The 24,554-nt window shown below is 41.7% G+C and overlaps 1 protein-coding gene across 1 annotated transcript in view; it reads left to right on the top strand.

Annotated features, from left to right (window-relative positions):
• The window catches only part of Cit (citron rho-interacting serine/threonine kinase), a 157,950-nt gene that overhangs the window by 10,795 nt on the left and 122,601 nt on the right, over positions 1–24,554 (top strand). Inside the window, exons 4-6 of the mRNA XM_027923229.2 lie at positions 4,685–4,860; positions 11,337–11,438; positions 23,762–23,904. Of these exons, the coding sequence (XP_027779030.2) occupies positions 4,685–4,860; positions 11,337–11,438; positions 23,762–23,904 (421 nt within the window). The remainder of the gene's footprint in view (positions 1–4,684; positions 4,861–11,336; positions 11,439–23,761; positions 23,905–24,554) is intronic.

Below are 24,554 nucleotides of genomic sequence, written 5' to 3'. Positions count from 1 at the left end.
AGACAAACGTGAAAGGTTAAACATCATGTATTCGTCCTTTGGGCTGCTAAGGTGGGGTAACTTGTAAGCAATGGAAATTATTGCTCACAGTTCTTCAGACTGGGAAATCCATGATCAAGGCACCAACAGAGCAGTTCTGGTGAGGGTGCTGTCTGCTTCAAAGATGGCCTCTTCCTGCTGTGTCCTTATGTAGCAGGAAGACTAAATACACTTCTTTCAGCCTCTTCTGTAAGAGCACTAATTCCATTCCTGAGAGTGGAGCCTTCAGGGCTCACTCAGTCCTGCAAAGCTCCACCTATATTCTCACTCTGGGGAATAAATTTCGAAACAGGGCCAGGCATGTTGGCTCAGGCCTGCAATTCCCAGGTACTTGGGAGGCTGAGGCAAGAGGATTGCAAGTTCAAGGCCAGCCCCAGCAACTTGGCCAGACCTGTCTCAAAATAGAAAGAACTGAGGATGTGGTAAAGTGCCCCTGAGTTCAATCCCCAGTATCACACACACAAAAATATTCCAAGACAAGAATTTTGGGACTCAGCACTAAAAAATGACAAAATCATGGAATTTGCAGGGAAATGGATGGCACTAGAGCAGATTATGCTAAGTGAAGCTAGCCAATCCCTAAAAAACAAATGCCAAATGTCTTCTTTGATATAATGAGAGCAACTAAGAACAGAGCAGGGAGGAAGAGCAGGAGGAAAAGATTAACATTAAACAGAGACATGAGGTGGGAGGGAAAGGTAGAGAAAAGGGAAATTGCTTGGAAATGGAAGGAGACCCTCATTGTTATACAAAATTACATATAAGAGGTTGTGAGGGGAATGGGGAAAAAAAAAACAAGGAGAGAAATGAATTACAGTAGATGGGGTAGAGAGAGAAGATGGGACGGGAGGGGAGGGGGGAATAGTAGAGGATAGGAAAGGTAGTAGAATACAACAGTTACTAATATGGCATTATGTAAAAATGTGGATGTGTAACCGATGTGATTCTGCAATCTGTATTTGGGATAAAAATGTGAGTTCATAACCCACTTGAATCTAATGTATGAAATATGATATGTCAAGAGCTTTATAATGTTTTGAACAACCAATAAAAAAAAAAAAAGAATTTTGGGAGAGGGGAGACACAAACATTTCGACCGTAGCACATCATATACATAAGTAGTAAGAGAAAAATCCCTCAGAATTTTTATCTGAGATAACCATTGCCAACTTTCTGTGCATAATGTTCCATTTTTTTTGTGTGTATGATTTAAAAATATTGATTATGGAAATTTACAAACAGAATAGTATGAATCCCTGTGTACCAGTCAACTGGCTCCCGGGTTTGATGGCCCATTTTGTGCGTGTTCTAACATTACTTGTTTAATTTTACATGACATAGATCACAGTGTACAATGTTTTTCTGCTCTCTTTGCTCCTTTAGTGATAATATTTACTCAACAAATATCTCCTGACACTTAGCTATGTTAGGGACTGGGTTGCAGCGGTGTTCGAAACAGACAAACATTTCCTGTGGGAATATACATTCTAACATATGTATAATGATGGACACCTGTCATTCTTTTCAACATGAGCTTAATTAATATTCTTTTGTGTGGGTGGGTTTTTAGATTTGTTCCATTGTCCTCTCGATGGACCTTTAGTGTTTATCTGATATTTTTGTGACAACTGTTCCCATCATGAGCGTCTTCATATGGATCTTTTCTGAGGACATGTGTGAGGCTTCTGTGAATGATGGATTCCTAGAAGTTGACATGTTTGATTACTGAGTTTCAAAAAAAGAAGCAATACATGTAGCACTTACTTTTGGGTTTTGCTCCTTGGTCTGAGTGTTTACCTGACAAAGCCATACCTTGTCTGCATTGTCATTATAGAGCTTTTTGGGTCTTTTTCTTCACCTCAGTATTCAGTACTGGGCCCACAAATACTTAAAAAGTGTATAGGGCTGAAGGGTTGATGTGGTTCTGGGGTCTATAGAAGCAGCTGATATCGTGAGACAAATCGTGAAGTTTTTTATTTTTTATAGTCAAAGACTTGATCTTAGCATCCTGCCTCTTCTCCTTAATAATCCAAAAGACATTGGATAAAAACATGGTGATTGGGAATGGTTTCTTTAAATTCTCAGAGTATCGGGGCAATTTTGCCTACAAAGCAGTTTGTCTGTTTGTATGATTGAGATGCCTGGCAGTCTCCAGTGGCAGACCCAGAGTTATTAAGTTGGGCAATGCCATAAGGCACTTTGGGGCCCAAGGCCTGATAGGAAATTAAGAGGGATTGGCCTTGAGTCCAAACAGTGATGAAATCGGGTTCAACCCAGAAAGGTGCAAGTCAGCGTATTTGATGAATTGTAATTCAAAGCTCAAATACATGACATGAAAGAAACTTGGAAAGGGACTGGGAAGGAAGACAGGGCTTGGCTGGCACAGTGTTGTCAGGACCGAAGGAAAATGCCATGCAGCTCTCAACTTTGCCTCCATATTGTATTCTTCATGGAGTATTTTAGGTTTATTTTTTATAGTGGTCACAATGAACTCATGTGGATCCACCAGAGGGGATCCCCAAGAGATCAAGGATGACCAGATGAAGTGAGTGTGGTCTTTGGGTAGGAAACCCTCAGTATGGTGGAGTTCACCATTTGTACTTTAGAGAATTCAACTCCACCCTTAAAACAAAGGAATGGATAATAATAATTACAGCTGCTTTGGCTAATTCATCAAAATGCCACTCAATGACTGTGGTATGAAATGGCCTGTCTCTTTGTTGTTCCTCTCATCGTGTGAATGACTCATGGAGTTGAATGTGACTCCAGAATATGGTGTCCATGGAGAATTGGTCCCAGGATCACCTGCAGATATTAAACTCCTTAGATGCTCAAGTCCCTTATATGAAGTGACATAGTAACTTGTGCACAAGTCAAGTTTTCAAGCCTCTTATATGAAGTGATGACTTGTACGTGTCCTCTTGTATTCTTTAAATTATCTCTGGATTTCCCATGATACCCAGTGCAGTGTCTACACATCACTTCATTTGCAGGGTTCAGTGTAGTACTTGGTGCATGGCAAGTTCAAATTTTGTTTTTGAAACTTTCTGGAATTTTTGATTTCTCCAAATATCTTCCACCTCAGGTTGGTGGAATCTTCAGATGCAGGTTATCTAGATGTGGAGAGCTGACTGTTCCTAACTTTGTCTAGTGCCTGACCACTGCAATGGCCATCCCTTCCAGTTTCTTGAGGATTCTAGTATCTGTGGGGAATTTCAAGTTGGCCTCTTGGTTTTCCACATGACACTTTCCTGTGGGATTCTCCAGGATATATATATTTTTGAGTTGGGGATTGAACCCAGAGCTTCCTGCTGAACTACACTCCCAGCCCAGGATAGTTTTGATTATGGGTATCTCTTGCCTTTTTTTGGTGTATAACCCCTGTATGTGACACAGTTCTTTCATAATGTGCAGGATTCTATTTTTAGCTCAGTCATTGCAGCTCTTCTCCATTCTTACAAGTCAGTAAAGTCATTGCAGGTACAGCCATGTCTCAGCTTAGTGTAGTTAGAGTTAATAAATGCATATGAATTTCCAAACCCACCATCCATTTAGTCCACACTGCATACCTTGCTGATCTCTGACTGTGGGACTGGACTTATAAAAGGAATAAGACTGTGTTAAGCAAAAGATAGTTGTAAGCCCATCCAGATGTGTGACAATGTTACCCTGCAGAGTAAATGTCAGACCTCTGTTTGGTCCTTTGGGCTAAGCTCTGTCCCCTCTTTTAAGCTCTGCCACATGTTAAAATGTCTTAGTCAGTTTTCCATCACTATGAACCTAAGAAAATCAACTTAAAGGAGGAAAGATTTATTTTGGCTCATGATTGCAGAAGTTTCAGTCCATGGTCACTTGACCTCATTGTTTCTGGGCCTGTGATGAGGCAGAACGTCATGACAGGGAGCAAAACTACTCAGCTCTGGCAGCCAGCAAGCAGAGAGAAGTAGGGAGGGAGGGAAAGAGAAAGAGGCTTTTATAACCAAGCCCCTACCCTAAAAACCCATTAAGCTAAGAATCCATAATGATTGAATCCATGGATGAGGTCAGGGCCCTCATGATCCCCAAGGCCTCCCACTTGTAAACACTGCTACACTGGTCTTCAACACATGAGGTTTGGGGGGGGGAATGTTTCAGACCCAAACCATAACATAAGGCAAGGAAGGATTCCTAGAACTGGCACAGTGCAAGAGAGATAAACTTGGGTTAATGGGTTAATATTGAGCAGAGCACATGGAGTTAGAATGGAATGATCTGGAAGCTAACACCAAAGGTGATTGAAATGAGAATCATATTGCTTGTTTGACATTATAAGCCAGTCTACTGATGAGCACATTGGGCCAAACACTGCCCTGCATCCCTTGGAGAAAGAAGAAAGCATGGTTTGTAACCTTCCTCCCTGTTTTCTGAGTCTACAGGATTCAAATTATGGCTACCATGGAAACCGTTCTTTGGAATTTCTGGAGCCCTTAATTTTAACTTAACATATAAAAACACTTTTGTGCTGATTTTATAATTATTCATGATGGATGAGAAAGTGACTAAATGTCTTTTGACAGGGAAGACATAACTCTTTTTCCTTTGTTTCATAAAGATGCATATATTCCAAGTGCTTTATTTACCTGGGTGTGACTCCCTTCTTCTTCAGATTCTGACACCATAGCTGAGTTACAGGAGCTCCAGCCTTCGGCAAAGGACTTTGAAGTCAGAAGTCTTGTAGGTTGTGGCCACTTTGCTGAAGTGCAGGTGGTAAGAGAGAGAGCAACTGGGGACATCTATGCCATGAAAATCATGAAGAAGAAGGCCTTGTTGGCCCAGGAGCAGGTAAGAGCATTTTAACATTGGCCCTTCCCCTGTCTATGCCAGAATGTTCATTGCAAAGACTATAATCTGTTGAGCTGTCACCTAGGATCCAGCAAGTTTTCCTCTGACTCCATAGTTAATTATGGTTGCATGGGCACAAAGCTCTCTTGTGTTCTTAGCTCTTCTCTGATGTTAGTTCATTTTGAAGGCTCACAAATTTCCATTGATTTCTGTATCATGATTCTATACTTTTTTATTTTCAGAACCAAATTGGTCTTTTAACTCATGATTAAGATCTTTTATGACTGTCAGCTGGGGATCCAGGGATGTGCATATTATAGGGGAAATCAGATAGCATTTGCTTTTATATGTGCTTTAGATATTTGTGTTGTGGACATGTATATTTGACTTTAAAATAGGCCTTTGAAGAAGTTAAATAAAATTGTTATGTAGCTAGAGAGTTGCTTGTTTGATAACAGGTTAAGAAGTTATTTTTTTGGTGTGGTATTTTTCTTTCTTTTAAGAAAGGCTGCTGTCTCTAGGCATATTGATTCATCTGCTGTGTTTTAGAGAGACTACCATCAGCCTTGGAGTTCAGAGAGTAATTTATTAGTTACAGGCATTCTGGTGCACATCATGTGTCCGATAATGTACCCAGCTCCACAGGAAGCCTACAGAAAGAATTGAAGTTCCACGGCTATTACTTTCAGGGTTTAATAACAGCCTTGGAAAGTGGAGAAAAAAATGCAAGCATTGAAAGCAGGTGCTTACCAGCTAAAGCATCACAGAGGGGGAGAGCAATTAGCAAATTCATTAATGATGATGTGAGGAGAGATGTCCTGTAGCCCAAGACAGTTAGGGAAAGTCCTCACTGATGAAAAGGAAGGTATATTCTGGGCAGAGAGAAGTGATGAGAGCATGTGAGGTAGAAGTGTGGCCATCAGTGACATGGTCTGGGTACCGGAATGCTCTGTAGGGGTGTGTGTGTGTGTGTGTGTGTGTGTGGTGATTTAGAACAGATATACAGAGAAATGGTTGGGTAGAGGACAATTGGGAAATCTCAGGAATCTTATTTTTTTTCATTGTGTTATAAGTATAACAAAATCTCCTTGCATATCCCCATTTTTGTGTAAGATTCAGTGATTTTAAGAGCATTCACAATGTCATACAACCAAAACCACCATCCATTTCTGGAACTTTTTCATTATCCCAATCAGAAACTTTGTACCCATTACACAATACCTCCCCATCTCCCCCAAGAACTGTTGTTTTGAACTGTAGTTCACTTCTTGAGGTGCCTGGGATCATTTAGGCTTTTGGAAGGAGGGGTTGGGATCAGAGTCTGGTTCCCAGTGGATTTGAGTGACTGCGTGCGGCCTCTAATCAAAAAAGCAGTGGAGAGTGGAAAGCTGCTTGTCAGAGACCAAGGATGATGTGGCCTCTGTATTTTGGAATAAAATGTGAGCAGCATCATAGGAAGGAAAAATGACGGATGTTGCAAATAGTTTGGAAGACAGGAGTGGAGCTGTTCACCCAGCCTCCCACGTCAGGGTAGGAACCATCCATCATCAGTGCACACTTGGTGAGCATTCACTGTGTTGGGTGTATTTCTAGGTCCTCGGGTAGAGGCCTTAGATGTAGCTCAACCTTGACGTGCTTATGTCTTAGATGGGAAATAGTGCATGTAACAAATGGATTCAGGGGGCTGGGATTGTGGCTCAGCAGTAGAGTGCTCACCTAGCATGGGCGGGACCTGGGTTCAATCCTCAGCACCACATAAAAATAAAGGCATTGTGTTAAAAAAAAAGAAAAAGAAACAAACAGATTCAGCATTCCACACTGCAGGCAGATCATAGAGATGTTCAGACAGATGTGTCCTTCTCCAGGTGAATGACCCGAAATGACCACAGTGAGGTGTGGGCTGAGCTTTTTAAAATCACACACATGCAGGAGTTAATGAAAACCATCCACCCATTTCTTAAGAGGGTGAATGTAAGAGAAAAGTAGGGTCCTTCTTGGAATCCTGGTAAGGGTTTGGGATTTAAGGACATGAGAGAGAGAAGCTAGCACAGGGAGAAACTGAAAGGAAAAGTTGGAGAGGAGGTTAAGGAGAAGTGGTATCCTGCAAGCAAAGCCTGTCACCTGGGAGCCCAGAGTCCTGTGACAACCAGAAGAGGTCCTTAGAGACCATTTACTTTAATGGAAGTTTCAGGGGTCAGAGTGAGTGGCAAGTAAGTAAAAGTGGAGACTGTTGCGTTCTGCCAATCTCCATGAACACCTTTTCTGTGTCAGCAAAAGGAAGGGGTAGCCTCGGGGGCAGCCAGTGACTGGGGCTGGGGGCCTGTTCTCCACATGGCTTGGATGTATCCCTGGGGGTGTGCATGGACAAACTATTTAAAAACATTTAATAGCTTAATGTTAACTAGCACATCAAAGCCTGTACTTTCACAGTTGGAACTAAATAGGAGGTTTATTTATTTGTTTGTTTTTATAGAGCATTATAATCATACATAGTAGTTATATATATTTTGATGAACTCATACATGTAAGGATTTCAGTTCCCATTCCTACTCTCCTCCCTCCTCATTCTCCTTCCTCTCTCCTGATGTTCCTTTCACTAGTGTTTGTTTATTTTTGATTGCTACTCTCTACATATACATAAAGAAATTTCCTGTGGTACATTTCTATATGCATATAACATGATTTTGTTAAATTCATTCAGTATTTCCTACCCTTTCCCATCTGGGAGGTATATTTAAAAATCACATTTATTTACATTTTGAAGCAATCACAAATTTATAGAAAAGTTGCAAGTGCAATGTATCAGTCGGGCTCTCAAGAGAAATGGAACCAGTATACATGTGTGTATATAACCATCACATACAGTATGGATATATTTTTAAAATACTTTTAAAGTTGTAGATTGACAAATACCTTTATTTTATTTATTTATTTGTATGTGGTGCTGAGGATTGAACCCAGTGCCTCACACGTTCTAGGCGAGTGATCTACCACTGAGCCACAATCCCAGCCCCACATACAGTATGTTTTTTCCTGAAATATTTGATGTTTATAGTTTGCTCTCCATATTGGTGGGTTCTGCTTCTGTGGATTCAGTGAACTGAAAACTGAGAAAAATATTTAGGGGGAAAATAATTGCATGTGTACTGAATATGTATTGGCTTTTTCTTTTTGTCATTATTCCCTAAAAAAATATAGTATAACTATTTGCATAGCACTTATAATGAAGTATTATAAGTAGCCTAGAAGAGATTTTAAGTATATGGGAAGAAGTGTGTGGGTTCTATGTAAGTACTGTGTCAGGGACTTGAGCATCTGTAGATTTTGGTATTTGCAGGGGTCCTGGAACTAGTCTCCCATGGATACCAAGTGATGATTGTATTTGTGTGTGCAAACACACACATACATACATACATGCACACATGTATACACACAATATATATGCACTAAAATTTACATACACACAAGGATCATATAGCATATACACATAAAATGCATGTGTATATACATTTCTGTAGAATTTATTTCAAGTGGTTGATTTTTATATAATGTGGAAACTGGAAATCTAAAGTTTGTAGGGCGGGAGAGTAGGCGGAAATTCTTGAGTAGGAGCTGATGATGCAGTCCTGAGGCAGAACTTCTTCCTCAGGGAAACTGCAATTTTGTTCTTAAGGCCTTTCAACTGATTGGATGAGGCCCACCCAGGTTACTGAGGAACATTTCCTTAAAGGCAACTGATTGTAGATGATAACTGCATCTATGAAACACCTTCACAGCAACACCTGGGTTAGTGTTTGACTGAATAACTGAGTGCTGTGAACTAGCCAGGTCAATAGGAAGAATTAGCCGTTGCAAAGTACAACGTTTCCCGTGCTGAACCCTTTAAAAGTAAGTTGTCAACCTGACCTGTACTTCTAAACTAAAGTACTTCTGAAACTTTAGTGTGTATTTCCTTCACCAAGGACATTTTCTCAGGAACTACCACACTACCGTCAAAATCACGAAATGATCTGGGTGCAGTGGCGCACACCTGTAATCCCAGTGGCTGGGGAGGCTGAGACAGGAGGATCGAGAGTTCAAAGCCAGCCTCAGCAATAGCGAGGTACTAAGCAACTCAGTGAGACCCTGTCTCTAAATAAAATACAAAATAGGGCTGGGAATGTGGCTCAGTGGTCGAGTGCCCCTGAAATCAATCCCAGGTACCCCCACTTCCCCAAGTATCAGGAAATGAGTAATGAGGCCTTAGTGCCTGCTAGTCTTCAGACTCCCTTCAGGTTTCACCAGCTGTCCCCATTACATCTTTTAGATCAAGGAACCAGTCCAGGGTCACACCTGACATTTACTTGTCCTATCTCTTCAGTCTCTTTCCTTAATTTTTCAGTATCTTTCTTAATTTTTCCTGGCTCTCGTGACCTGTATGATTCTGATGATTACAGGCCAGTTGTTTCGTAGAACTTGGATATGTCTGATATGGCTCAGGTTTAGATCCTGGTTATAGATCGTTGGCAGAAATATTGCAGGTGGGAGATGCTGTTCCAATTCACTATTCCGATTCCCAGGGGTTTCCATTTGTCACATTCTGGGTGATGGTCACTTTGATTACTGCATTAATCTGCTTGCCATGCTCTTCTACTGTGGAGTTAAGCTTTCCTCCTTTGTACCCAAATCAGAATTATATGAGGAGGTTCCTTCCAACAATGTAAATATCCTATTCCTCATAAAACTTACGATTTATTCATTTATATTTATGTGGACTTGATTTTTTTTTCTATTTCAGTCAATGTGTTACTATTGTAACAATCTATTACTATCATTATTTATTTTTATATTGAATTGTCTCCAAGTTGTCTCTTTAGGTTGGCTTTTGTGTCCCTCTGACACATCATTCTTGAGTACTTTCTTGTTTTCTGGTACTGCAGGATGTTCTGGGTTTTCACATATGCTTACTTTTCCTGCATCAGTTCTCCAAGGAGTCCTGTTTTGTGGAAATGGTGTTTAGAGGCCAAGATCTGGACACTGGATGTTCTGTTTGCTACTGGGATGACACTGCTCTCAGACTCCTTTCAGGGGACAGTGCTAAGGAATACAAGTATATATGTACAGTATACCTACTTATGTAGCGCGCGCGCACACACACACACACACACACATTTACCTCTGTATTTATTTCTATGTAGCTATGTATTGAAAACTATATTCACACTAGTATTTTCTAATTCCAATCCAACTCAAGAGGGTTCATTTTAGTTTTCACCCTTTCCATGTTTATAACTATGTTAGTCAGCTTTCTTTTACTATAACAAATACCTGAAAATCAGCTTATAAAAAAAAAAGGATTATTTTGACTCACAGATTATAGGATTCAGTCCATAGCTATTTGGCCCTGTTGCTCTTGGGCCTGTGGTGAGGCAGCAACATGCAGCGGAACTCTTCACTGCATGGTCAGGGTGTGAAAGCACAATGAAGGGCTAGCGTCTCCCAGCATTCCCTTGGAGGGCATGCTTCCAGTGACCAGAGGACCTCCCTCCATGCTCTACCTCTTAAAAATCCCCCATAGCACAGTGGGCCGAGAACCAAACCTTTAACACATGAGCCTTTGGGGGTCATTTATCCAAATCATAGCAGTAACCCTTTCTCTGAGATTGTAAATTTAATATTTTTACGTACTTTTTCATCTGCCTGCATCCTCTCTACTATCTTTGTTGTTATTCCCTGTCCCCTTGGTAAGCCCTAATAACTTGTTTGAGCTCACCCTTACATGTGGGTGTCCTTCTTCCCTGGCGTTGGCCCCTGATAGCCACACTAGCTGCCTCATGCCTGGTGGCCGCCCTGTGCACTGCCAGCTACTGATGCCCTGCTCTTGGCACTGAGGTTCCCCAGTGCTTCCCTTGCACTCCACCGCTGGCTTTCAGACCGAACTGTTCAAGAAGGGACGGTGAAGAGGGGCAGAGATATTTATTTATTTTTATTCTTTTTTAGTTCTACATGACAGTAGAGTGTATTTTGACATTTCAGACATACGTGGAATGTAACTTCCCATTTTTGTGGTTGTACATCATGTGGAGTTACACTGGTTGTGTATTCCTATATGAACATAGGAATGTGAGGGACAGAGATATTTAGATTCCAAGGAAGTAGGTTGACTTTAAAGAAAGATGCTAAGTAAATAATTGGACAGTTATTATGTGGATCTGGCAAACATTGTGAACCAAGTAGGTGAATAACAGATTTGTGGAATGCCAGGCTACGGGATGGCTTTTTTTCTTTGGAAACGTGAGTTTAGGGGGCTGGGGATATAGCTCAGTTGGCAGAGTGCTTGTGTCACATGCACAAGGCCCTGGGGTTCAATTCTTAGCACCACCAAAAAAAAAAAAAGAACTGCGAGTTTAGGCTTCAAGACAGAGCAAAGATCACTCCCCTACCCCCAATTCGGTTCTTTGTATTATAATTATCTAAAGGGTTTCTTTTTTCCCTAGGTTTCATTTTTTGAGGAAGAACGGAACATATTATCTCGGAGCACAAGCCCTTGGATCCCCCAATTACAGTATGCCTTCCAGGATAAAAATAACCTTTACCTGGTGAGTCTTTACATCCATCTCTCTGGAATGAGCCGAGCTCCTGACAGGCAGGTGCCACAGTTGCAGAGTTGAATGTGGTTCTTGCCCCTGACGTCCGTGGCACCTCTCATTCATTCAGTCACTTTTCTGACTCCCAGGCGTCTCCCTGTTCTCCTTGTTCTAAGATGAAAAGCCAGCCCATTTAGAAACACCTGGTGACTCCTGAGTCCTGCAGCTCTGGTTTACAGGGCAATAACAAGAAATGGCTTATTTGGGAATCATCTGTAACTGCTTTTAATAGAATCTTGCTTTGATTTAATTTGTTAGGAGAAAATGCAGCCTGTTCTCACTCATGGAGAAGCTAGAAGAGTTGATCTCCTACAAGCGGAGAGTAGAATGTTGGTTTCCAGGGGCTTGGAAGGGTGGGGAGGGCAATGATAGAGGAAGGCTGGTTAATGTGTTCAAAAATACCAACACCAAGGAGGCTTGGGTGTTGGTGTCCTTTAGCACGGTAGGGTGACTATAGCTAACAATTTATTATACATTTCAAAATAACTAGGAGAGGAGATTTTGAATGTTCCCAACGTAAACATGATAAATATTTGAGGCAATGGGTATGTTAATTATTCTGGTTTGATGATTGCACATTGTATACCTGTTTTGGAATCTCACACGGTACCCAACGAATGTGTAAAATTATTATGTGTCAGTTAAAAAAAAGAGAGAACCTATACGCTGAGACATGTATGAAGTAGGAGAGATAGGCTTCTATTTTTTTTTCCCCCAAATCCCCCTCTAGGGAGACAAGTGTTAACGTTGGTGATGTTCTTTTTGACCCTTAACTATGGCCTGGGGGGCTGGGGGGATTGAATCTGCTCATACAAAAATGGTATGTTACTCTCCATCTGACTCTTCAGCTTGCTTTTTTTTTCTTTCCTTCTTTTCCTTTTAACACTTTATCCCAGACACCCTTGCATGTCAGTACATAGAGGTATGCTTCATTCTTTCTTTATTTTTGGTGCTGGAGGTTGAACCCAGGGACTTCACTGAGCTGGCCCCTGCTTCTTTCTTCAGGATGGCGGCATAGTTTTCCCTGGTGCGCAGGGAGTCTGATTTAGGGCCTTGTTTAGGTTCTTGGGGGATGACATTCATAAGTTTAAAACATGTATCCTAGGGCTGGGGTTGTGGCTCAGTAGTAGCGTGCTCTTCTAGCATGTGCAAGGCCCTGGGTTCCATCCTCAGCACCACATAAAAATAAATAAATAAAATAAAGATATTGTGTCCAAAACAATTTTTGTTCCTGACTCAGCCTGTAAAACAAGGCTAAGGTGGGTGTGGGGGCACCTGCCTGTAATCCCAGTGATTGTGAGACTGAGGCAGGAGGATTGCAGATTTGAGGTCAGCCTCAGCAACTTAGTGAGACCCTGTCTGAGAATAAAAAAAGAAATAAAATAAAAAGAAGTGGAAAAGCACTTCTGTGTTCAATCCTCAGTATCAAAAACAAAACAAAATTTATTATATTACCTTGGATGGAGATAAACTTTAATAGAAGCTCACGTAACAAAAAGTGAAGAGAGATGAACGGTCATCTGTCTTGGACTCTTGCTGGGCACTTTGTCTGTGATCTGCCTTGGTTTCGAACTAGTTGAGAACCCAGAGCCTGTGGAGAAGCCCCTGGCTTCACCCAGCCTTCTGAGTGTGTTGTCACATGAGGCCTTGGGAGCCTGGCCGTGCACTGGCGTGTCCCTTTCCATGGACACTTTCTTTCCTTGGGACTTGGAGTGTGGAGCCCTCACCTCCTCTGATGACCTTGGTGTATTTCTGGGGTCACCTCTGTTCCAGGCCACTTGCTGTCCAGGGGACACTTGCCTTGTGCTCTCCGTGTCTCGCGGAGCCTGTCCTGTTTGGATGGTCAGGCTTCTTCGTTTGCTTTCTGGATACAGCAGCACTTCTGTTTGTTTTGTTTGCTTCTTGGGTGTGTGTTCGTGTTGTTTTGGGTATTTTACTGAGAGCTCTTTAAGAGGTTAGGACACCAGCTTGTGGGGTTAAGCCTCATTTTCAAGGCAACATAGAGCATAGGCAGCCCTGGGGTCAGGAAGGACTGAGATTTTTTTTTTTTTGCAAATATTGAGAGTCCACAGTTTTCCTGTTTGCCCTTCACTGTTCTGTAAACTCATTTTTCTCTTCCTTTGGATTAAAGAGCTCACCTTGATGTCTTGTCTCATGAAGCTGCTGCTTCTTACAGTTCAACATTGTTTGGGATTCTCATGCTATGAAGGTCAGTTTTGGTACAGGTGATGGCCAATTTTGAGTTTCTGTGTAATGGAACTCAGTGGAAGATTTAGTGGTCTAGTCACATGTGGTAAGCCACTGCTCAGTGGCTTGATGGGCACCTGCTTGCCTTCCTGGAGGTCAATGACGAAGATCAGAGGAGTCTTGTGGGGAACCCCAGCTGCGCTTTTCCTCCCTGCTGACTCTAGTGCTTTGTCATGGTACAGTGGTTTTCAGGTGACATCTTCAGAGGGTGGTATCTGGGCATTTTGAGAATTTCCTGCTTTGGTGTTATCATTCTTATTACCACAGCCTGGCTTTGTTATAGTGGAAGGAACCGTGCCTTTCTTTTTAGTTCTTAGTTGTGGATTTAGCTCCTGGGAACTTCTGCTTGGATAAAGCCCTCCTGTCATACCTCTCAGAATGGTGATGGCTGCTGGTTCCTCCTCTAGGACAGGGTCCCAGCTGCGGGTTTTTTTCTTATTTAGTCACTCTGGCTGTGGGCCATCCCTCTTGATCTTACCCCTGGCATTGACATCTTCAGTTTCTTTTCAGATTTTCCATCTGCCGTCTTGCAAGATGGGAAACATCTTAAAAACAGCTATTTTCTTAAGTGCTGTTTGCCTCAGTCCATTGATACTTGGATTCAAGAACATTTTTATACCGTTCTTTAGTAGCTCAATTGAGTATTACCAATGGGATCTTGCAATTATTTCCTTGTCTGTATTTTCTTCTCAAGTGATTTGGTATTTTGGAGTAAAATGCTTTATAGAGGTATGATTTTCATATAGAAACTCAAACAGCATGGGAATGATGATGTGTTGATAGTTCTACTATCCCTTATCTGTAATTCCTAAATGCCCAGAGCTCTGAATAACCTCAAGTTCTTTTTTTCACTTGTTTGGCAGCAGAACTGACTTGAATTAAGTTTGCAGCAAAATCTGACCTGAACTCTTCAGGCCACTTGTCTCTTTATTTATTCCCTTTAGTGTGACTATTCACGCATTTTGCCACAAAATTATGAATGCATTTGATTATGAGGTGCCGGTCCAGCCCCTTATTGAGGTGGTATGTAATATAAAGTGTATGCTTCACTTGGCCTTTCCAAAATCTGAAACATTCTGAGTCTCCAAACACATTCTGCTGCAAACTAAGGGAATCCTGGATTTGTATTGGCACTATAAAGAACTGAAATTCCATCATGCTTATTGACCACTTATAGATCTTTGGAGCTTGGTGAAACTTAGATATTGTGGTAAGCTCCCCTGACAGTTGAATGCCAATTTGTAATGCTAATATAGTTTAATTAAAGGATACATTTTAAATCAATGAAAAACAAATAAAATTCTACCTACTGTGCATCTTGGCCATCCCTGCTTTCCAGTCCTACCTCTCCTGAGTGAGACCCCTCTGTTTTCTTTGGCCTGCATTACTGTCGTAACCTCCCGAGTGTTCTCCCTGCCATCTGTCTTGCCCCACCCTCCAGGTTGCTCACATATTGCGGCCGAGTCATCTTTCTGTTAGAATTCTTCAAGACACCCCACTGTCACCTGGAAGAAGTCCAGACTCTTCTGCGTGGTTCACATGCCTCCGAGTGCACTCATCCAACACCATTTCTCTCCTTTCGTTTTATATGCATCCTGAACTTTCTTTGGATCTTTGACCTTGCTTCTGACTCTTCTGCATGCTGTTCATTCTTTCTCTATTTACCTGACTAACTCCTGGTTTTCTTTCTGGGCTTGGATCAGATGTTGCTTCTAGAAAACTTCTTGGACCCTCTGCTTCTGGGATGAATGCCCACTGCTCTATGCCCATAGCACCCTCTACTTCCCCTACATGAGTGACAGCTGGGCTCTTCCACTAGGCTACTTTCTCCATGAGGGGAGCAATTATCTCTCTCTTGTTCCCAATAGAGCTTTGCCAAATGAATGCCTAAGAAATATTTATTAGATGAATGTATGATTAATTTCATAGAAATCTGATTTACATACAAATTTACTTATTGTGTTACAAAATCATATTATGTTAGCAGTGGGAGTTTTGCTCTCTAAAGTACGTAATTCAAGATAGACCCAATAAGATTTTCAAAAATTGGAATGCAATGCAGGGAAATTGAACTTGGTTTCTTTCGAATTTTGAGGCTTAAAAATTTCCATTTGCAGTGACATACCAATGAATGAGGCTTACCATTTTCTGGTGCATAGAAAATGGTCATGAATTCCCTTTTACTGTCTGGTTCTATATAACAGGCTAGTTTGGTGTTCTGGCAGGCTGCCCGTGGAAGCAGTGCTTTGTTGATCTGGTTCATGGAGAAATCTGTTCAGTTCTGTGCAACAGATGCCTTCATCAGTGTCCTTCAGTGAAGGAGCTGATCTTATCAAAGAAAACATTGTTTTACAACCTGCCACTTTTAGTATTGTTGTATCTAAATTTTTTTGTGAGATTTTTTTTTGGGTTGATATTTTTCATATTTAGGGGCTCTTCAGACTGCCCTTGCTCTCAGCCTATAATTGACCTATGAACTTTCTTTCCCTCCTGTAACCTTCCATTGTCTTCTCTCTGTTCATTCCAAATGTTTGTCCCCAGTTGGACTGAGAGGTGTTAGTTATGGTATAAGCTCAGCTGCTATAACAAAGAGTCTCCAGTATCCATTCTAGGCTAATGGAACAGCTCTGTTGTATTTGATAATCCAGGGACCCAGGTTCCTTCCATCTTGTGGCTCCTCCATTCCTTACATTTTTTTACATGGTTGAAGTTGGGCCATTTCATGTTTTTGTTCCAGCTGGCTGTTAAGAAAAAAGAGCATGGGCTGGGGTGGTGGCTCAGTGGTAGAGTGCTTGCCTAGCATGCATGAGGTAGTGGGTTCAATCCTCGGCACCACATAAAAACAAACTAATGTATCCACATAAAACTAAAGATACATAAATAAATAAATATTTAAAAAAGAAAAAAGAGCAGGAATTCAGGGCAGGCAAGTTTCTTTCACACAGAATGATGTGGAAGTGGGGGCCACCATCCCTCCCACATTCTGCTTGCCAGAATTTAGTCATGTGAGTGCACATCTACCCACCAGGGAGACTTGGGCATGTATTGTCTAGCTGCATGGCCTATGTCCAGGTATTGTTATTACTATGGAAGAAAGGAAGGATGGCTTTTGTGGGGACAGTTGAGTCTGCCACAGAGGAGGAGCTGGGATCCGAAGCCAGGCCTCCTAACTCCACCTTCCATATTTTGACTCATTGTATTGCACCACTTTATCCAAAATGATTGCTGATTGCCTCATGACTGTGATGTGCTGCTTGGGATTAGCTTTTTATATATCCTCTCTCACTTTTAAACTGCACCTGTGCAATTTGGAGTAATCTGGAAGTGGACTGTTTCTAGGTACTGACCCCAGGGACTTAGTGAACACCCCCCCCCCCCATGATGTTTTTGTCATTGGGAGCCAGGAGAGAGTTAATGAATGCAACTCCATTGTTTACTGAAATGTGCAGCTTATGATAGTTTTGACAGTGAGACATGTGCTGTTTTGATCTCTTGGCTAAGATTATCTGATTTTTCAGGCACTTCTCAAAACTCACCAGGCATGTGCTCACGCGCTGCCACTTCAGAAGCCAGGGTTTCGAAGCCAGCTGCCCTTCAGAGAGAGGCTGTTCCTTGGAATATCGTTCTTGTTTTATTACTTTTCCTTGTTTGGTCTCTCCAGAGTTGTTGGCCTTTTCAGCTTCAATTTTCTCATAGTCGAATGAGATATTAATTCCTTTTTTTGACCCCAATTCAGTTGCTGAGTGTGTTATTGCCTTGGCAGCTGGGGGGTGGGTTCTATGAGTTTTTTTGTGCCTTTAAAAATAGTTGTTTTGTGTTTTCATGTGTATCTCACGTGAGTGTGTTGAGAGTTTTGCCATTTTAGGAGCCACAGTTTAATCACATTGTCCCCTTTCATTCCCCTGGTTCAATAGCTCTGGGTGGGACCCTGAAATTTGCATTTCCATTAAGTGTTCAGGTGATACTGCTGCTCCTGCTCTGGGGACCTCACTTTGAGAATCGTCATCTACGGCTGTAGCTCTGGTTATTTTCTGATCATTGCTTCTTCCTCTTGTCCTGCCAGCAATAGTGTACATATCTGAAATCCCTTTCCTTGTCTTCCAGGCCTAGGAGTGACACATATGTTCTTGCTGTTGCTAGCCCTGGGGTGTCCTATCATACTATGTTTGTTTCCTTTTAAGCTAATTTTTACCTTTGTAAATAACCCCTTCATTAATTAATGTCCACAATTACCTGGTTTGAGTGTACTGTCTCTCTCTTGCCAAGATTCTGGATGATTCAATCCTCAATAAGGGCTTTTTTAATAGATGGTTGAATCAGACTGGGATTCATATTTTCTGAGACAAAGGGCCTTCTCTCTTTTTTTTTTGGGTCACCCAGCCCTTCATGAAGAATAATATAGGGTCTCTGCCCGGTGTCACTCTGCTTAAATAATGCCTTCCCTTCCTCCCACGTGCCAAAGATCAGGAGAATTGGAAGAGTATTCATGGAAGCCATTGGTATCATCACATTTTTTTTTTATAAATGTCACTTTCAGTAATACTGAATGTGCAAGCATTTCAAGGTAACACTTTCAAGACCCTCTTAGCCACCCTAGAACAGCATGCCTCTAATGATGCCTATTCAAATTATAACAGAGTCCTTGTCTTAGTCTGTTTTCTGGTGCTATAACCTGAGACTGGGTAAATTATAAAGAATAGAGACTTAGATAGCTAATGGTTCTGGAGGATGAGAGGTCCATGAAAATGACTCTGGTATCTGCTTGGCATCTGGTGAGGGACTTCTTGCTGCATCATCACATGGCAAGAGAGAGCAAATATGTGAGTCTGGATTTCTCTGCCTCTTCTTATAATGCCACTAATGCCATTGCAGAGGCCCCACTCTCCTGACTTCATCTAACCCAAATTACTCCCGAAAGGTCCCACCTCAGAATCCCATCAAGATATGAGTTTAGAGCTGTAGTTGTGGCTCAGTAGTAGAGCACTTGCTTAGCATGTGTGAGGCACTGGGTTTGATTCTCAGCGGAAGGAAGGAAGGGAGGGAGGGAGGGAGGGAGGAAGGAAGGAAGGAAGGAAGGAAGGAAGGAAGGAAGGAAGGAAGGAGTTAAATCAATAACTACAAATATTTTTTTAAAAAAAGGTATGAGTTTAGGGGTTAAGTTTCCAACACAGGAACTTCAGGGAGACACATTCAAACCATAGCAGTACTAAAGAACTGTTAAACGTTCATTCCCCCCCTCCCCCCCACATGCATGTGTGTGCATGCAAGCACGCCCGGGCACACTAGCATGCATGAGGGCCTGCATTTGTCCTTCACTTTAAATTCAATGCAGTGCTTGGAAATTGCTATCTCAGTACTTGGGGTATAGATGGAAACACCAACAGAGAAGCATCCGCTCCTTCCAAACTGAACACATGTAAGATTTGCCCTTTAATTAGCATCTGCAGCTGCTGCCATCAGAAGGGTCTGTCTCTGTTGGCCTGAAAGTCTTTGCTTTAAAAGAGCAAGTCCATTATAGCTCCAAGCCGGGCTCGGGCTCGTCTGTCAGCTGCTGCGCTTTCTCAGCCGTCAGCAGGGTTGCCACATTGTTTAGGGCTGTTTCACTAGAGGGCTCTTCCCCCCTCCTGTCTGTCTGCTTCTGATTACTGTCCTTGGTGATCACCATCGGGGTGACCTACAGCTGCTCATTGTGTGCAGGAGACATCTCCAGTCCTTGCAAGGATGGAAGCTCATCGCTTCAGTGCTGATGGACTGGTTATTTTCCAGCCCTTTGTTGTCAGTGATCTTGTCTTGATATTCAGGTAGTCACTGAAAAAATACGCACAGCAGACGTGATGGCTGTATTAAAGCCAAGGTCCATTCAAGGGCACCTCTCCTCTGCTGTGGAACCTTTTAATCCAGTTTGAATAAGAAGCCACACTGGTTCCACAGCCTTGTCAGCAGAGGGTATCACTTCAGTGCTGGACTAAGCTACATCAGAATCACCCTAGGAGCTCCTTAAATATTCAGGTTCCTGGACTCCACCCATGGAGCTAGATCTGTAAAGTCTGGAGCCAGTCAGTCTCTGGAATCCATGTTTTTAACAAGCTTCCTCAATGGTTGGGGTGGGAAGGAGATGTGTGTTACTCTTTTTGCACATTGTTGGTGATGATGACTATTATCATCTGAAATTCTGTTTTGTTCCACTAGGATGCCTGCCATGAAGGCAGGGATTTTTGTCTTATTCACTGCTCTATTCCTAATATCTAGAACAGTTGCACATAGTAGGCACTCAGGTGTTTATTTGGATGAATAGTCTTTTTTTTTGCAGTGCTAGGGTTTGAATGTAGGGGTGCTTTACCAATGCACTTTGTATTCTTAGTCCTTTTGTTTTTCTATCGGGGAGTGAACTCAAGGGCACTTGACCACTGATCCACATCCCCAGCTCTATTTTATATTTTACTAGGAGAAAAGGTCACACTGAGTTGCTTAGCACCTCACTTTTGCTGAGGCTGGCTTTGAACTACAGTCCTCCTGCCTTAGCCTCCCAAGCTGCTGGGATTACAGGCGTGCGCCACTGCACCCTGCATCCTTAGCCCTTTTTATTTTGAGATAGGTCTTGCTAAGTTGTCCAGTCTGGCCATGAGCTTGATCATTCTGCCTCAGCTGCCCATCCTAGTCAATGGGTTTACAGGTGTGTACCTCTGCATCTGGCAATACGTCTTATTTTTAAAAAGTCTTGCTTCTGGTGATTCTGATGGGCAGGTGGGCCTGGTAAACCATGCTTTAGATAGCTGAAAGTCTTCTTGAATTAGAAGCCACATTTTTTCTGAGGGAGATACGTGAGCACCTCACTGGGCATCTCTGAGTAGTAAAAGTCAGGGTCAGAGTCACATTTTTGGATACAACCAGACGCAGTACGGAGACTCTGGGACAGCCTGGATGATGACGTTGGACTTAACTAGTTCATAGCATCTGCTGACACCGCTCTTTGTTTCACAGTAGGTCATCTGGTGTGGAGACTTCAAGACTTACAGTTTGTGACTTTCAGTGATGCTTTTGGAGTCTCTTGATTTGGTACCATTTTTAACAGTCCCAAAGTGTTTCTGAAAGTCCCCAAGTCCTGGTTCTTCATTGTATCTTTAAGCCTAATAGCATAATGATTGATTAAGCTTTTTGATTTGCACAAACTTTCTTTCCCATGGACTCCATGTGTTCCAGAAGGAACACCTATACCCCATACTGTAGTTTTGGAATATGAATAACATCTTGGGATAGCCAAATTTACCCAGTAAATGGCCAAACTATGTTCTCCTAATGTGCACAGTTCAATTTTTAACGCTGTAATCTGGAATTGTGTTGGGGGGCAGGAGTCAAGTTTGATTAGTTTCTCTGATAAGGACCTTGTCTATTTAAATGTTTGTCTTTTAGAATGTCTATTTTGGCCCCACATAGTAAAGCATGCTGGTTTTTGTTGGTTGTTTTCTCATCAATCCAGGATTTTTGGAGAGATGGAAAGTTGTTTGATCCATAGAAAAGATTAATGTAGTTTGGCAGGGAGTCTTCTGAATAGGAGCAAAGAATACATGCCTCTTTGTCTTGAAAGAGATGCTTCTTATTTTCTGTACTATTCTGCTGGTCATAACAAATCAAATCTTTAGGAGTAGACACTAAGAACCAAGTAGTGATCAGTTTGAGAGCTCTTAGAAGTTGCCAGTGGCTGTTATATATTTGACTTTCTGAGCCTTAAACTTAAAAGCTGTTCTGTTTTTTCAAATCTTTAATGGAACCATAGGAAATTTACAACTGCAGCATGTCATCATAAATATGCATTGTTCTTATTTTAAGGCATTTGAGTTCTGAAAGTATGAGTACTTCTGTTATTATCTGTGCATTTTTTTTTATGTTTAAGACCTTTTTGATGGCAATATGTATTTAAAACAGACGTACAAATTAGCATTTACCCACATACCTAGGGCCTATGGAGAGCCAGGTTGGGATGAGTGGGTGGCTAGAGGGAACCAGGTGGCTTCTGTGGGTTCGAGGGCTGGGCCGAACATCTTACATCTGCTGTGAATTTGGGTAAATGGTATGCATGTTAGGTGCTGCCCCTCTAAGTGTTGTCCTCCTTGTTAGTTCACAAATCCAGTTGTTTTCGGTAATTGCAGTGTAAATGGAATCGTGCTCTTCTAATGTAATTGTCCGGAGCCTGGCTGGGTGTCTGCTGAGTGTAAGAAGCTGTGCGAATGTGGCAGATTGCCAGGTTCCAAGGAGCCTTCAGGGAGGATGTGTAAGTCCCTGGCTTCCCCAGGGGGATCTGGTTTGGCTTGACCTGGTGCTGGGCAGACTTTCTGGTATCTTTACTGAACCAGTCTGGGGCATTTAGGGATCTGTTCAACTATTTTAGACTTTCTAGAACTTTCTTCTAATTCTTAACTAAAGGCAAACAAGAGTTTTGGGGGGGATAATAGTGAGAATTTACATCCCAAAATTGGTTTTCAGAATATAGTGTTTGGGACATTCAGGGTTTTTCAAAAGAAGGCTATTTGAATCTTGCCTTTTTCTAGGAAAGATTGAATATAACTTAAAAGACATTTGTAGAATGGTCAGTAAAATTCAAGTCAGAACAAAGGACAGGCAAACTCCATGAAGGTCAACCTGGTTGCAGCAGTGGTCAAAGTGGGCCCCGTCTTCTCTCCAGCCAGGAAAGCATGCCCACAGTACAGGAAGGGGAAGGACAGGGATTGAATGGTGGCTGACGTCATGTTGGTACCAGGCACTGTGCTGGACCTCCCAGGACCTTGTCTTGTTTAATCTGAATATAAAAAAAGTATTGCAAGGGGATTAGTCTTATCTTAGTTTACAGGGAATGAGACTGAAAGGTAAAGAGGTGAAGTTATCAGGTGGAGTCTGCTGCCAACTGGTTAACTGGCCTGAAGGCCCTGTGTTGACTCAGGAATATCACAGCTGGTTATCCTCAAAAGGAGGAAGGATTTCAGGTCCTTGGGGCAAAAGAAAAAAAAAATTTAAACTAATCAAACATTTACCTGAAGCTTTATGTTCTTCTTCTAGATTTTTCCTGTATCCACCAATAAATCTGCTACTTTTTTCCTCATAAAAAAGAGGTTATACTTTATCCTATACAGGATGTCACTTTATATTATCATGGGCAGCTTTCCATGGTAGTAGGAATAGATGGATTCCATTTGTTTTTAATATCTTTATCATATCCCATCGTTTCAATATATCATAATTTAGCTATTCTCTTATGGATAGATACTTGGAAGATTTCCAGGTTTCTTTCTTTCTTTTTTTCTGTTACTCACAATGCTTCAATGGATCTACTTATTTATATACCTATCTGCAAATTATCATAAAATAATAAATGATTAAAAGTGGAATTACAGAGCTGGGGTTGTGGCTCAGTGGTAGCATGTGTGAGGCACTGGGTTCAATTCTCAGCACTGCATTAAAAAATTAGTAAAGATATCATCCAACTACAACTAAAAATAGTTTTTTTAAAAAGTGGGATTATTAGGTCAAAGGGTACATATTCATGGTTAGATTTTTAATAGAGACTGTCAATTGCCTCTACACTGTCTGTAAAAGGAAAAAATAGTGTCGCATTTATTGCACGCCTCCTATATTCTGCTGGATGCTGAGGGGAATGCAAAAAGGAGGTAAGAGAGTTTGTTGCCCTCCAGGAATATCCATCTACAGTATGTACCGAATCCTAGGGAATGGGGTATTAAGTTGGGTGGGTGGATGGGGGAGTAGGTGGAATTAATTCAACTTTTCAAGTTTTGCCTTGCAAATGTTGTGCACGGTGCCTGGGACTAGTCTTTCATTATATCAGTTCTCTTGGGTAATGGATGTAATTTCCGCAGGGCAGGGACCTTATCCTATGTCTTACACTATGTCTCACACATCTTCATTGCTTTGTGGAGACATTGTAATTATAACACGTCAGGTGGTATTGGAAGATCTAATTGAAGCATTCCCTCTTTTTAGGGTGTGTGAAAAATTAATAACTTTGGTATTGTATACAGGTCATGGAATATCAGCCTGGAGGGGATTTGCTGTCACTTTTGAATAGATATGAGGACCAATTAGATGAAAATATGATTCAGTTTTACCTAGCTGAACTGATTTTGGCTGTTCACAGTGTTCATCAGATGGGATATGTACACCGGTAAGTGAGATTCCTTAATAGCATACTGAGAATTTATCTGTATCATGGAAGAGTTACTGCATGGAAATGAGTGGATGAAAGATTTCAGGATCAAAATAATGATTCATCCAGTTTTTAGACAATCTTACCTGTAAATGGTTGAAAGAAAACTTTCCAAAATGGCAGACGTGTCAGCTTGTGAATTCACCAGTGAAATAGATCTAAAATTGTAATATTCTCAAGTTTACTAGCACCAAATTTACTAGTACCATCTGTTAATAGTTAATGTAGCTAATAGGATCAGGAACCCTTGCATGGGTTCTTTGAGTTATATGGTAGATACGTGGAATTTGATTTGTGGAAGGACCTGGCGTGCCACAGGGAGACATGGAGTGTACTTTGCGTCAGGTCAGTCAGCTTTCTCTTTCCCCTGTGTCAAATGCTTGAGATAATCGGCTTACAAGGGAGAAGGGTGTTTTGGCTCACAGTTTTGGAGGTTTCAGCCCATGAAGAATTTTCTCTTGTCACTTTGGGCCTCTGGTAAGGCCACACACCACAGCAAAAGCACATGATGTAGCACGACCACTTATTCACCAGTGGCGGGCAAAGCAGAGGAAGAGACCAAGGTCAACAGCCCTCTTTGAGGCCAAGCCCCCAGTGATCTGGCATTG

The sequence above is a fragment of the Marmota flaviventris genome, chromosome 1 (genome assembly GCF_047511675.1).
Source record: "Marmota flaviventris isolate mMarFla1 chromosome 1, mMarFla1.hap1, whole genome shotgun sequence".
Lineage (NCBI taxonomy): Eukaryota > Metazoa > Chordata > Mammalia > Rodentia > Sciuridae > Marmota > Marmota flaviventris.
This window is presented reverse-complemented; position numbering and strand designations above follow the sequence as displayed.